Source organism: Carassius carassius, chromosome 46 (genome assembly GCF_963082965.1).
Source record: "Carassius carassius chromosome 46, fCarCar2.1, whole genome shotgun sequence".
In the NCBI taxonomy this organism is placed as follows: domain Eukaryota; kingdom Metazoa; phylum Chordata; class Actinopteri; order Cypriniformes; family Cyprinidae; genus Carassius; species Carassius carassius.
In genome coordinates this window covers 4,700,315-4,715,736 of record NC_081800.1, presented here as the reverse complement: position 1 = coordinate 4,715,736, position 15,422 = coordinate 4,700,315, and the positions used below count along the sequence as shown (strand labels likewise).

The 15,422-nt window shown below is 42.4% G+C and overlaps 1 protein-coding gene across 1 annotated transcript; it reads left to right on the top strand.

Annotated features, from left to right (window-relative positions):
* Nucleotides 1–12,507: 12,507 nt before the first annotated feature.
* On the top strand, nt 12,508–15,123 carry LOC132129601 (BEN domain-containing protein 2-like). The gene is made up of 3 exons (XM_059541239.1): nt 12,508–13,242; nt 14,426–14,629; nt 14,963–15,123. The coding sequence occupies exons 1-3, from the start codon at nt 13,095–13,097 to the stop codon at nt 15,121–15,123; spliced, it is 513 nt and encodes a 170-aa protein (XP_059397222.1). The 5' UTR covers nt 12,508–13,094.
* Nucleotides 15,124–15,422: the final 299 nt, after the last annotated feature.

Here is a 15,422-nt window from a genome sequence, read left to right as displayed (position 1 = left end):
AAGTCCTAAGCGATGCATATTACTAATCAAAAATAAAGTTTTAATATATTTACATTGGGAAATTTACAAAATATCTTCATGAAACGTGATCCTTAATATCCTAATGATTTTTTGCATAAAAGAAAAATCAATAGTTTTGTCCCATACAATGTATTTTTGGCTATTGCTACAAATATACCCAATCGACTTAACTTGTAACTTTATTTTTTTTGGTCCAAAATCAATATGAGCAAGTACATAACCAGCCAGTGTTCGAAACTATCGCATTACTTTAGCCCGATTCACAACGGTTAATTTTATAATAATGTTTTCTAATTTGAGTGGTTCGGGTAATTTCGAGCATGGCACTGCGTCATTACGTCACGTCTGTAAACAAAAATTAGTTGTCCCGTCTACAGTCGTGGCCAAAAGTTTTGAGAATTACATAAATATTGGAAATTGGAAAAGTTGCTGCTTAAGTTTTTATAATAGTGAAGTGACATTCAGCCAAGTATGGTGACCCATACTCAGAATTTGTGCTCTGCATTTAACCCATCCGAAATGCACACACACAGAGCAGTGAACATGCACACACACTGTGAGCACGCACCCGGAGCAGTGGGCAGCCATTTATGCTGCGGCGCCCGGGGAGCAGTTGGGGGTTCGATGCCTTGCTCAAGGACACCTCAGTCGTGGTATTGAAGGTGGAGAGGGAACTGTACATGCACTCCCCCCACCCACAATTCCTGCCGGCCCGGGACTCGAACTCACAACCTTTCGATTGGGAGTCCGACTCTCTAACCATTAGGCCACGACTTCCCATAAAACAATTTGCATATACTCTAGAATGTTATGAAGAGTGATCAGATGAATTGCATAGTCCTTCTTTGCCATGAAAATTAAGGCCTTGTCCACACGGACACGGGTATTTTTATAACCGGAGTTTTTCCTCCTGCGTTTAAAAAAAAAAATCCCCTCCACATGAAAACGCCAAAAAATGCTATCAAGCGCTGTCAAGAGCATGCCACACCAGCAGGCGGCGATATAACCCAAATTGTAAAGTCACCTTGGCCAATCAGAAGCAGGCAGCAGCGCACAATCTGACATCAAACACAGCGGATAACGGCGCACACTCTGACGTCGCAAGGCAAAAACCCCGGTTATCTTGTCCACACGACAACACTGCAACCGGCGTTTCTGAAAATGCTCACCCTGGCCGTAGTTTTCAAAAATGTTCGATTTCGGTGCCCTGAAACTGCATTTTCGTGTGGACGAAAGGCCGAATCGCGTAAAAAAAAGTCACGGTTATAAAAATACCCGTGTCCGTGTGGACAGGGCCTAACTTAATCCAAAAAAAAACTTTCCACTGCATTTCATTGCTGTCATTAAAGGACCTGCTGAGATCATTTCAGTAATCGTCTTGTTAACTCAGGTGAGAATGTTGACGAGCACAAGGCTGGAGATCATTATGTCAGGCTGATTGGGTTAGAATGGCAGACTTGACATGTTAAAAGGAGGGTGATGCTTGAAATCATTGTTCTTCCATTGTTAACCATGGTGACCTGCAAAGAAACGCGTGCAGCCATCATTGCGTTGCATAAAAATGGCTTCACAGGCAAGGATATTGTGGCTACTAAGATTGCACCTAAATCAACAATTTATAGGATCATCAAGAACTTCAAGGAAAGAGGTTCAATTCTTGTAAAGAAGGCTTCAGGGCGTCCAAGAAAGTCCAGCAAGCGCCAGGATCGTCTCATAAAGAGGATTCAGCTGCGGGATCGGAGTGCCACCAGTGCAGAGCTTGGTCAGGAATGGCAGAAGGCAGGTGTGAGCGCATCTGCACGCACAGTGAGGACAAGACTTCTGGAAGATGGCCTGGTGTCAAGAAGGGCAGCAAAGAAGCCACTTCTCTCCAAAAAAAACATCAAGGACCGATTGATCTTCTGCAGAAAGTATAGTGAATGGACTGCTGAGGACTGGGGCAAAGTCATATTGTCTGATGAAGCCCCTTTCCGATTGTTTGGGGCATCTGGAAAAAGGCTTGTCCGGAGAAGAAAAGGTGAACGCTACCATCAGTCCTGTGTCATGCCAAAAGTAAAGCATCCTGACACCATTCATGTGTGTGGTTGCTTCTCATCCAAAGGAGTGGGCTCACTCACAATTCTGCCCAAAAACACAGCCATGAATAAAGAATGGTACCAAAACACCCTCCAACAGCAACTTCTTCCAACAACAGTTTGGTGAAGAACAATGCATTTTCCAGCACGATGGAGCAACGTGCCATAAGGCAAAAGTGATAACTAAGTGGCTCGGGGACCAGAATGTTGAAATTTTGGGTCCATGGCCTGGAAACTCCCCAGATCTTAATCCCATTGAGAACTTGTGGTCAATCCTCAAGAGGCGGGTGGACAAACAAAAACCCACTAATTCTGACAAACTCCAAGAAGTGATTATGAAAGAATGGGTTGCTATCAGTCAGGATTTGTCCCAGAAGTTGATTGAGAGCATGCCCATTCGAATTGCAGAGGTCCTGAAAAAGAAGGGCCAACACTGCAAATACTGACTCTTTGCATAAATGTCATGTAATTGTCGATAAAAGCCTTTGAAACGTATGAAGTGCTTGTAATTATATTTCAGTACATCACAGAAACAACTGAAACAAAGATCTAAAAGCAGTTTAGCAGCAAACTTTTTGAAAACTAATATTTATGTAATTCTCAAAACTTTTGGCCACGACTGTACTAGACTATCCCATGTGAGGTTCCTGCAGGTGGAGGATCATTTAATTATAGCTTATTCCCACAGCAGCTGGAATAATTAAATGTCAAAAAATCATTTTGATTGCGGATTGTAATCAAGAAAGATTATATTAAACACGTGAATTAAATTATATTGCAGTTTTAAATGTGGTTCTGATTATAGATAGCCTATGTTTACACAAGATGTGTATTTTAAAGTCAACCAGTTCGATAGGAGCATAGTTCGCTTTTTGGGTTAAAATAACTTCTTAATATAAAATTTGAATGATGGGACAATTAGAGATTAAACTGTACAAAAATTAAAATCAACTTGCAAACACACTACTCATAGTCATGCAATGCTGATGTGGTTAACAATAATCATTTGCAGTGTTTGATGTGTTATGAGCTAATCAATCATTAGATTAAATCACCATTGATAGTGCAATTTATTGTAATGCTTTTTTCCTCAGTTGGTCTTAAAGCGTGGCAGACTATTTTACTTATTCAGATGACAATATATGTTGAAAATTATTATTTGGGTCATATAATCCAAGACGTAGGCTAGAATCTGTATATTACTAAATTAAAGTGAGTGAAAAAGTGAAAGTGAAGTGACATTCAGCCAAGTATGGTGACCCATACTCAGACTTTGTACTCTGCATTTAACCCATCCGAAATGCACACACACAGAGCAGTGAACACACACACACACACTGTGAGCACACACCCGGAGCAGTGGGCAGCCATTTATGCTGCGGTGCCCGGGGAGCAGTTGGGGGTTCGATGCCTTGCTCAAGGGCACCTAAGTCGTGGTATTGAGGGTGGAGAGAGCACTGTACATGCACTCCCCCCACCCACAATTCCTGCCAGCCCGGGACTCGAACTCACAACCTTTCGATGGGGAGTCCGACTCTCTAACCATTAGGCCACGACTTCCCTTGTATATAGCTACACATTCACCTTAAAACTAATTCATCCACGCTGGAGCACAACCCACACATGGAATATAATTCTGCAAGGATCTGTAATTCCAGGTTTTCAAACATAGATGAAGGCAAAGAGGCAAAACTTACACACTGCAGCTTTAAATTTATGCAGTTTTTACAACCAGATACTTCATAATGTCGACTGACACACACGGAAACATACATGTGCTAGGTATAAAATGATGTTTTGGAATTAGCAATGCAAAACCTATCGGTTGATTACACTGTATCTGCTGGTGTGGTTCAACCTAGCTATCGGTGAAATCCAATCTCAGTCGACCTCTAGTCTGATCAGAATCAAGGTCTTAATATACCAGTTTAGTGGAGTGAATTATAGTAGTAGCTGATTTGGGATGATGGATGATTTCAGTGGTTTGTTTGCCGTTTGACCTCTTTCAGTTTCTGCATGCAGCAGTACAGAGGCTTGAACAGAAGATTGACAGACAGATGTTAAATGAGGTACTGAGCTTTTAAAGTCACTGATCCAGGGCTCAGCAATAAGAATGACCCAGGACCTGCTCACAGAACCGACACTTACCCAATATATGCTGTCAGTTCAGTTTGCGCTTACATGTTAGAATGTTTTACAACTTTTTTTTTATTTATTTATAGATTTACAACTGATGGCAAGTACAAACTCTTATAAAATTAAAAGGTTAATTGCTGTAAATTTATCTTGTGCAGAAATCTTAATATTTGAAATAATTATTTTAGATTAAAAAATGTATTATTACATTTGCAGTATTATATTATTGGATTATTATGTTTACCGTGAAAATGTCACCAGTGCAGGTACAGTTCTGAACTACTAGACCAGCAGAAAAGAAAAAAAAAAAGAATCTTATTGCTGAGCCCTGAGATCGTTATTTTGCTGATGTGCTCAATGGCTGTTGTTCCATGTTTAATGTGATATTTAAAAAATAATATTATTTTCTCATCTGTACTGACTAAGTCCTAAACGAAGTCTAGTACTGGTTGCTAATATGGTGGATTAAATTTTGACGTGTGCCTGTATTGCCTCACACAAAACCAAACGGAATCTTCAGTAATGTCAAGTATTATCTAGCAAGTTTATTTTCCTCCATATATCTTACAGCGGCAATATCTTAACTCATAATACATATAACAAAAACAACAAACCGAATTGTTCAACACAAAGGCACAAAGGCACAGTCGAAAACTGTTTGCTTCCCAATCAGCAACACCTGTGTCTGGATTTCCTCTGAGTTAAATGATCTACCCAGGCTGATCCGAGATCAGCTGAGCCACAAAGCACATACACCCCCCTAGTGGCACAGGAAAAAATTACATAAATAATACAAAATGAATATGGCTCATACACTCCAGCCCCTAATTGCGTCTGCCAGAGCAATTACACCAAATTCAAAAAGAGCCATAAATACTGAAAATATAGCTTATATGAAATGGAAACCAATTACTCTTTAGCTTCATTAAGCAAGCATATTTTAGTTATGGGTCGTTCAATGATGTTTGTCTTGGTCTTCAAACGAACCACACGAACCAGACCTCTCTTATCAGGAAAGGTTTCCAGGACTCTTCCTAACATCCATGACCCACGTGGTGCTGTGGAGTCCGCAACCATGACCAGGTCTCCAGGAACAAAATTCCTCTTCTCCTGGTTCCATTTTTGACGCTCCTGTAAAAGCGGTAAGTACTCGCGGATCCACCTCTTCCAAAAGAGATCCGAGATGTACTGGGTTTGTTTCCACCTTCTTCTTGCGTAAACATCCCTTTTGTCGAACAGTCCTGGTGGGAGAACTGGTTTTCCTTTAAGGAGTAGCAGATGGTTTGGTGTCAACGCCTCAAGATCGTTGGGATCCTCTGACAGTCCTGTGATGGGGCGATCGTTAAGCATAGCTTCAGCCTCACAGAGCACGGTATGGAACCCTTCGTCATCCAAGGTTTGCTGACGGAGCACAGAGCACAAGATCTTCCTGATCATCCGTATTATGCGCTCCCATGCGCCACCGTGATGTGACCCAGCTGGAGGGTTAAAGCTCCACTTGATTCCCTTCTTGGACAAGGCTCTTTCAATGCGGTCATGATTCAAAGAGGCTAAGGCTTCTCGCAGCTCCCTTTCCGCACCCACAAAGTTGGTGCCATTGTCAGATCTCAAGTGCGAGACTTGTCCTCTTCGACAGATGAACCTTCGCAAAGCGTTGATGCACGATTCTGTGTCAAGAGAATAAGCTACTTCCAGGTGCACAGCCCTGCTTGCCATGCAAGTGAATACTACTCCATATCTTTTCACGATGCTACGCCCTCTTTTCACGTCAACTGGCCCAAAGTAATCTACGCCAACGTTAGTGAACGGCGGTAGATCAGGAACCACTCTCTCTTCTGGCAGGTCTGCCATTTTTTGCTCACCAGTTTTTCCACCATGGAGCTTACAAATGAGGCATCTTGATATGATCTTCCTCACTGCAGTAGGTCCACTTGTGATCCAGTATTTTCTCCTTGTAGCGGAAAGAACATGATTTCTACCTCCATGTCCAAGCTGTAAATGGCAATGACGGAGGATAAGATCGGAGATATGTTGGTCCTTTGACAAGATGAGGGGGTGTTTAATGTCCTCAGGGATTGCTGCCTTTTTCAGCCGTCCCCCAACTCGTAGAAGTCCTCCTTCTAGAACCGGATCCAATTTGAGAATGCTGCTACTTCTCGGCACTTGTGGCTTGCCGGAGGTTAGTGCAGCAAATTCAGTGGGGAATCTCTCTTGCTGGCAAAAAGCGATTATGGAGGTCTCAGCCTCCAAGAGATCTTCCAACGTCACCTTCTGATTCCCAAGAGATGTTGAGAAAGCTTGCATCTCCTTTTGCACATCCAACCTTGCTGCTCCAATAGCACTGGTGTTTGCACGCTCCAACTCTTTTCTTTTTTCTTTCAGTTTGAGCAGAGTTCCTTTCAGCTTAATGAGCCACACAACTGCAACTTTCAATCTTTGCCAATCAGAGAAATAGGTCATCAGTTGCGATGTGGCGTTGGTGTAAACAAGTATGGCATTGACCGTCAGACTTCTCTTTACTTCTGGGTCGTCAGCAGTGACACTTGTATCCACAGGAAATGTTGGCCACGTTTCTTCAGGTTCCCGTAGGAATTCCGGGCCTTCTATCCATCTTTGCTTTACAAGATCTTCTGCCTTCAGTCCACGTGAAGCATCGTCAGCAGGGTTCAGGGATGTGGGAACGTATCTCCACTGCTCAATTTCCGAGTTGTCCCTGATGGTAGTTACCCTGTTTGTTACAAAGGTTTGAAATCTTCGGTCCTCATTCTTTATGTACTTAAGAACTGAGGTGCTGTCAGTCCAAAAGCAAGTCTTCTTTAGTGGAAACTGGAGCTCCGATTGAAGCATCTTGTCCACTCGTACTGCAACAACGGCAGCGGTGAGCTCTAAACGGGGAATGGTAACAGTCTTTAGGGGGGCTACTCGGGCTTTGCCAAATAAGAAAGTAACATGAACCCTCTCATCCATGTTCTGCATCCTCAGGTAAGTAGCCGTACCATAGCCGTTCTCGCTCGCATCGGCGAAGTGATGCAATTGGGCGCTGACAGTCCTCCCAAATCCTGCAGGCTTCACACATCTGTGGATCTTGAAATATGCCACCTTCTCAAGATCTGTCAGCCATTTGTTCCACTTCTGCTGGAAAGCTGGAGGTATTGGATCGTCCCAATCACATTTTGTCCTGCATAACCCCTGCAACAGCAGCTTGGCCGGGAGTACTACAGGTGCCAGGAACCCCAATGGATCGTAGACGGAACTGATGATAGATAGCATGCCTCGCTTGGTTGCCGGCTTCTCCTTGACTTTCAGCTTGAATTTGAAAGTATCCGTCTCGATACACCACTGCAAACCCAAAGCTCTGTCCAACGGCAGCTTATCCCTGTCCAGATCAAGCTCATGCAGGTTCTTGGACTTGAGATCCTCTGGGAGGCTTTGCAGCACTTCTCGACTATTACTAATCCATTGAGTGAGGGTAAACCCACCTCTGCCGCAAATGGTTATAAGGTTCTTAACCATGGTGACTGCATCTTCTTCAGAGGGTAGACTCTTCAGTAGGTCATCCATATAGAAGTTTCGGTTGACCGTTTCAATCACTTCTGTTGGAAAGTTCGCCTGATTGTCTTCAGCAGTTTTTCTAAGAGCAAGGCAGGCGACACTGGGTGATGAAACCGCTCCAAATAAATGGACAGTCATGCGATGCTCTATAAGACCTTGCTCCAGGTTACCTTGAGGCCACCATAAGAATCTTAAGTAGTCCCGATGTTTCTCTGCCACCTTAACCTGGTGGAACATAGCCTTTATGTCCGCCATTATGGCCACCTGTTCCTGTCTGAACCTCATAAGAACTCCAACCAACGAGCTGGTGAGGTTCGGTCCTTGCAAGAGCTAACTGTTGAGTGAGATCCCTATGTACTCTGCTCCACAGTCAAACACCACTCGTAGCTTTCCTTTCCGTGGATGGTACACACCGTGGTGTGGGATATACCACACCTTCCCTGTTGGCGGTTCCAACTGATGCTTCGGCACTTCTTCGGCATAGCCATTGCTAATGACATCAGCAAGAAAGTTGTTGTACTCTTCATGAAAGCTTGCGTCTTTCTGAAGTCTTCTTTTTAGACCACTAACACGTTGCATTGCAACACCGAGGTTGTTCGGCATCAAAACATCTTTCCCTTTGAAAGGCATTTGAAACGTGTAGTGTCCGTTTTGAAGCTGAGCAGAGCTTTCCATTATCTCCACAAACTTCTTTTCTTCCCTTGACATTTCTTCCTGCTCTGCAGAAGCTTGCTCATTGAAGTCGTAGTTGTACTGGCTGGTTAACAGTTCTTCAATTCTGTCAATGGCAATTCTGTTGGCACAAACTGAAGGGTGGTCACTTCCACAGTCGCTACTTCCCCGTAACGGACCATTTATTACCCATCCCAGAAGGGTTCTGATCGCGTAGGGTCCTTCACCATCACAACTGTTAATCACCTCCCACGGCTCCATCAACTTGGAGGCATTTGTGCCAATTAACAGGTCAACATCAGCATTTATATGGGGAATTTTTACATCCTCTAAATAAGGCCATTTTCTCAGCTCCCTTTCACTGATTATGTTGGCTGTAGAGACAGGCATCTCTTTCTGGGTACACACTTTGGAAAGTGGATAGAAGCACTCACCAGAAAATCCTGAAATTTCCAAACCGTCAACAACTGAGCTTTCTACTGCATTATTATGGCCCAAGGTGCGGATATGAATCTTGCATTTGCGTCCTTCCATGTTCAACTTGTCAATGAGCTTCCTGGTGCAGAAAGTTCCTGTACTCCCTGGGTCCAGAAAAGCATAGGTTTCAATAACTTTGTTTCCCTTTAAGCACTTCACCTTAACAGGCAAAATGGGAAGAATTCCATTGCAGTGACCAGCCCCTGTAAGACAACAAGCAGAGGATGCTGTACATCTGTCAGAAGTATTTGACTGCTCAGCAATTTTCTGCTCACCATCCTTCTGATCCTTTTGAGCAACCCTTTCCTTCTCTCCTATGTGCAAAACACTGGGATGCGTTCGGTTGCACTTGTTGCAAATGATGCGCCTGTCGCAATTCTTACTCAAGTGTCCTGTGCACAGACAACTGAAACACAAACCTTTCTCCTTTAGATAGTCCAGTTTCTCCCTGTGTGTCTTTCTTCCCAGTTTAAAACATTGTTCCAAAACATGATTACCAGCAGCACAATACAGGCAGGAAATAGAATCAGTCTTGGTAAAGGATGTCACTTTGTTCTGAGCCTTTTCCTTCTTGTAAATATCTGGTTTACTGTATCCATCCTCAATGACCACCTGTGTTGCAAAGCTGTTTCTTCCCAGCTGGGGTTTCACTTGTAACTTGCTTGCTTTTGTAGCTCCTTTGATAACAGGTGAAGTGTCCTGTATGTCACCAAAGACTGGATCTGAAGTGATTTTAACCTGGCGCTCGATGTACTCCACAATGTCTGAGAATCGTGCTCTTCGACCAGTTCTCTCCAGTATCTCACATGCTTTTGCTCTCCACTTGTCTCGGAGTTTATATGGAAGCTTCTGACTCAGAATCTTTATGTTTGCTGGCATGTTAAGTTCCTCCAAGTACTGAAGATCATCCATAGCGTTGGAACACTCACGGAGGAAGAGTCCATAAGCTTTGAGTGCTTTGGGGTCCTCAGCTTTGATACTTGGCCATCCTGTGACCTTCTCCATGTAGGCTTCTGTTATCTTAAACTCATTTCCAAAGTGCTCCTTGAGCAATTTTTTGGCAACATCAAATCCTTTATCTGCAGTCATATGAAGGCAGCTGCGCACAATATCCCTTGGCTGCCCCATAGTAAATTGCTCAAGATAGTACAAACAGTCTCCTTTACAGCTGGTCTTTGCTTCCACACAGTGTTCAAACGCCTTTATAAATGTGTTGAACCTTAAAGGATCTCCATCATAAATTGGAATTTCTCGGCGCGGCAGCAGTTGTGACGTTTGCATTTTGACAAGGAGAGCTGTTATGTCATTCTGTTGTTGCAACAAATTGTAGAGACCTGCTGTCTGATGTTGGCTTTGCAGGGGTTGAAACACTTGTTGGTCTAAAGTGGGTTGAAAGCTTTGACTGAAGGTTGTCTTTGATTGTAACTGAGGGGGTTGAGAGCTTTGAATGACAGTTGGCTTTGGCAAGATAGTTGGTGTGGCTAATGGTGAAGCATTGCTTTGTAGTGGTAAAGATGCATGTCTCTGTGATGGCAGAGGAACAAATATTGAGGCCTGTGGATTAAGAGAGGTGAGCGGGAGCTTCGATCTAGCCCCTTTCCTGATATAGGAAGCCATTCTATCAGATTGCCTTGAATGGACGCTGCTACCAACCTGTAGCACTGCTAGCTTAGCAGAAGTGGCAGCTATCTCAATGTCCAGTTCAAGTTGCTCCTTTTTTCTCCTCAAGATGAGCTCCTGCTCCTCCAATGCATGCTTATCCTTTAAGGCAGAAGCTCGAGCCAAGAGCGCAGCCTGTTCCGCCTTCGCCATGCGTCTGGCTGAAGAAGTGGAGGATCTGCTACTGGAGGATCCGCTACTTGAGCCATGGTGCCTTGACTGCACATTTGAAATGCTGTCTTGAGGTTGAATCTGATCATCCTCTTCCTCATCCTTTCCACCAGCAGCTCTTCTTCCATTGCTGGCATCAACCTCATTTCCATTTTCAGCATCGACATCAACATTTTGAGTTGCAATTTGACCCAGCAAATCATCATGATTATCATCCACTTTGGTAACTGAACAAGCTTTAGTGTCATACAACCATTGATTTGTACCCACAAAAAACTCATTGATACTCAACATTTTAGCTTGGTACCATATTTCATGTTTGTTTGCTTCATCAGCAGGCAATAAACCCAATAAAGATGCATGTACATGCTGTATCTCGTCACACAACTTATTGAACGTGTTAAATTCATTTTCAACCTCACTTACATGCTCTTTATCGACAATCAATTTAGCAATAGATGTTTTTGCATTCGACAGTTTACTAAATTTAGATTTTCTTTCCTTTTCTAAAGTGCTTATTTTTTCCAACAAAGCTTTGGGTGTTAATTTAACCACACGTTTTTCAGTTACAGATTTTACCCCTAAACCCACACAAAGTTCAGTCTCAAGTCCAAGTTGGCCTTTTTCCTTTTCAGCCAAAGTGAATTGGCTTATTATTTAATAAGCCCACAAAATAGTTTTGTGTTGCGCAACAACTCGTCTACGCGCAAAGTTATTTTTAGATGGTTGCGAGTTTACTACCAATGCATTGGTTTTACTCGAATGTGTGCACACAAATAACCATGGCCATTCACACTATCAGCGCTGATCACCACGTACCCCAATAGAGCGTTGGCCGGCTTTGAAGAATGATGTCCCGATGTGATGATGCTGGTATTCCGGTGACCCTTTAACTCGCTCCGGTGCAGCTCCTTTCAGCAATCGGCAACTCCAAACATTTGCCCACCTCACATGCGTGGTTTCCAAACGAACACCGTTAAATCCACAATATGACAGGTCCGCTTCCTCACGATGAACGATTATCCAAATGAAGCAGTTTTCGACCTAAATGTACTGACTAAGTCCTAAACGAAGTCTAGTACTGGTTGCTAATATGGTGGATTAAATTTTGACGTGTGCCTGTATTGCCTCACACAAAACCAAACGGAATCTTCAGTAATGTCAAGTATTATCTAGCAAGTTTATTTTCCTCCATATATCTTACAGCGGCAATATCTTAACTCATAATACATATAACAAAAACAACAAACCGAATTGTTCACCACAAAGGCACAAAGGCACAGTCGAAAACTGTTTGCTTCCCAATCAGCAACACCTGTGTCTGGATTTCCTCTGAGTTAAATGATCTACCCAGGCTGATCCGAGATCAGCTGAGCCACAAAGCACATACACCCCCCTAGTGGCACAGGAAAAAATTACATAAATAATACAAAATGAATATGGCTCATACATCATCTTAAAGTCGTCGTATGGAAGGAACTCAGCAAAGCTGAAGAATGGTCCAAAGGTTTGTCCATAAATCATTTATTACTATTTATTGTTGATTTGAATTAATTTAGTCTCACAATTCAGTGTAAGAAAGAAAAAAAAAAACATGATCATGACTTTCATGGACTGGTGAGTGACTAGAGGACAAAAGTAGACAATAGACTTCCTTCCAGTTCATTTTGCTTAACTCTCAGTACAGGTACAAGTCACACAATCTGTGATCAGTTATTGGTTTTGTATTACTTTGAAGAAGACTTGTATAATATGGCTGAAAAGAGTTTTCTATCTGATCTGACACGCATCCAATTTTATCACAACTCTTGACGGTCATTTAGGACTTTTTAACTTATTTAAGACCGTGTTTATGTCGTCACTTTTGCTCTTTGTCCATTAAAGCGCAAAATTAAAATGGGATGCTGGTTTAATTGTTAAATATTTTTAATATGTTAAACTGCAAAAAAAAATTAGCCACACAATGAACACATTCATTTTGACAGCCTTAGTGATAATGTATCCCCAATCTCTCAGAGAGGGGCGCCTCTGCCTGGTGAAGAAAGGCAGCTGCCCTGGTCTTTGGCCCAGAGACTTGATCCACCAGTCGAGAGAAGCCCACGCTGGATCCCTCCCTGGAAACGAGGGCTGGGCAGGGCAGACCTACCGAAGGCTGTCAACAGCAGTCTTCAGTCGGACAAACCTCCTGGTGGTGGACGAGGGAGAGGACACGGCCGCAGCAGCAGATCCCAGCGTCGGTCTCAAAAACCTGATCCTGTGTCACTCGTGTCGAAGCCCAATGGAGATGAGATCAGCACTGCATCAATAGATGATCCACAGTTGGGCCACATAATGAAGAACAGCTCTCAGGCTAACACTGGCTCAAAGCGTCAGCAGAAAAGAAAGAAAACCTTGGCTCAGGTGGACGAGGGGAAAACTGAACTGGAGAAGATGCCCAACAATAAAGAGGCCACACTTGAACTTCAGGGTGACAACAAAGGTAGGATATGGACAGTATGATGTAAATACTTGGTCTTAAAGGAACACTCATTTTCCAACTCATTTTTCCAACTGAGTTTTACTGTTTTTGAATCCATTCAGCAGATCTCTGGGTCTGGCTTTAGCACTTTTAGCTTAGCATAGATCATTGAATCGGATTAGACCGTTAGCATCAAAAATGACCAAAGAGTTTCTATATTTTTCCTATTTAACACTTGACTCTTCTGTAGTTAAACTGTGTCCAGAAACGACAGAAAATGAAAAATTGTGATTTTTTTTAGGCCCATGTGGCTAGGAGCTATACTCATTCAAGTGTAATAATCAAGTAACTTTGCTGCCGTACCACGAGTGTAGCAGACGCAGTGATAATACACAGCCCCTGAAAATAGTCTCAGCTAGTTTGTGTAGTTGCAGCAATAGCAGAGTTGCTGGGGACTATTTTCAGGCACTGCATTATATCACTGCGCAGATATCCTAATGGTTTCTGGCATAAAAGAAAAAACTTTTTTTTTGACTCATACAATGTACAGGTGCTGGTCATATAATTAGAATATCATCAAAAAATGTATTTCACTAATTCCATTCAAAAAGTGAAACTTGTATATTATATTCATTCATTACACGCAGACTGATATATTTCAAATGTTTATTTCTTTTCATTTTGATGTTTATAACTGAAAATCCCAAATTCAGGATCTCAGAAAATTAGAATATTGTGAAATGGTTCAATATTGAAGACACCTGGTGCCACACTCTAATCAGCTAATTAACTCAAAACGCCTTTAAATGGTCTCTCAATCTAGTTCTGTAGGCTACACAATCATGGGGAAGACTGCTGACTTGACAGTTGTCCAAAAGATGACCATTGACACCTTGCACAAGGAGGGCAAGACACAAAAGGTCATTGCAAAAGAGGCTGGCTGTTCACAGAGCTCTGTGTCCAAGCACATTAATAGAGAGGTGAAGGGAAGGAAAAGATGTGGTAGATAAAAGTGTACAAGCAATAGGGATAACCGCACCCTGGAGAGGATTGTGAAACAAAACCCATTCAAAAATGTGGAGGAGATTCACAAAGAGTGGAATATATATATATATATATATATATATATATATATATATATTTAGTTGAAATACCAGTGTTATATGATGTGGATTAGTGATTTGCCTTTTTGTTTTTCTCACAGTAATGATTGGAAGCCCCTTGAGGAAAGTGTGGATCCCGCTATCCGTGTACAAGGAGGTGTTTCAGCAGGTGGAGCCTCAGAAGGCTGTTGTGCAGGTGCTTCACGCTCTCTTCCCCATCAGCACACTGTCCTGCAGTGCAGTCACAGGAAACCCTGTCAAAGGCATCCAGCAACTCGACCCCAACAAAATAGAAGCCCTTCGTGGTAAATACAGTCTCAAGTTCACGTTTGGGACTGAGGTGGATCTCTGGTCTTGTGCACAAAGAAGTGCTTAGTCATTGGTCCCCAAAAGGCTTTAATTGAGTGTTTTTGTATGCAGTGAGGCACTTACCCGTATATCCAGTGAATGCTTTTTATAATTTAATTTAATTTTTTATGCATTGATGTATAAATCTTTAAGAGAGAATAAGTGAAGGTTTTATTTATTTATTTAAACCCAGTTTAGGCCAAGATTCGAATCGTGTGCCATTACCATTAATATATGTCCAGAAAATGTTCATGTTTTTAAAACTAGATTTTATTTTATTTTACATTCAGAGTTTCTGGCTGAGATGTACCCACAGTTTGACGTCGGCGTGAGGGGTGTGTCGTGGGCACAGTGTCTTGGAGTGATAAATAATGTCACCAAAGACCTAAAGAAAAAAGCTGAAAAAACATCACATCTGCCAACAGAGGTGTGTCTACTAGTTTTCTGCTAGCACTTATTTCACCTGCAAAATGTTTTCTCCTTCATCAATAATTGAAGGGGCAAAAACACAGATTAATCATTGCTACTGTGCTTCATTTCAGGTTTGTGACACAAGAAGTGATAGTTCATACTCCGGAGGATCTGACACTCATACTCTGTGCAACGTGACTTGTTAACCTAAACCTGTTTTATTCACTTCACTCAATCTAAACTGACACGATGTTCGTAACTGAAGTGCAAATACCTGTTTTGACAACAGCTGTCTAATTTTTTTTCTCACTTTTTTCTATAGCTGCTAAGTTTCATTGG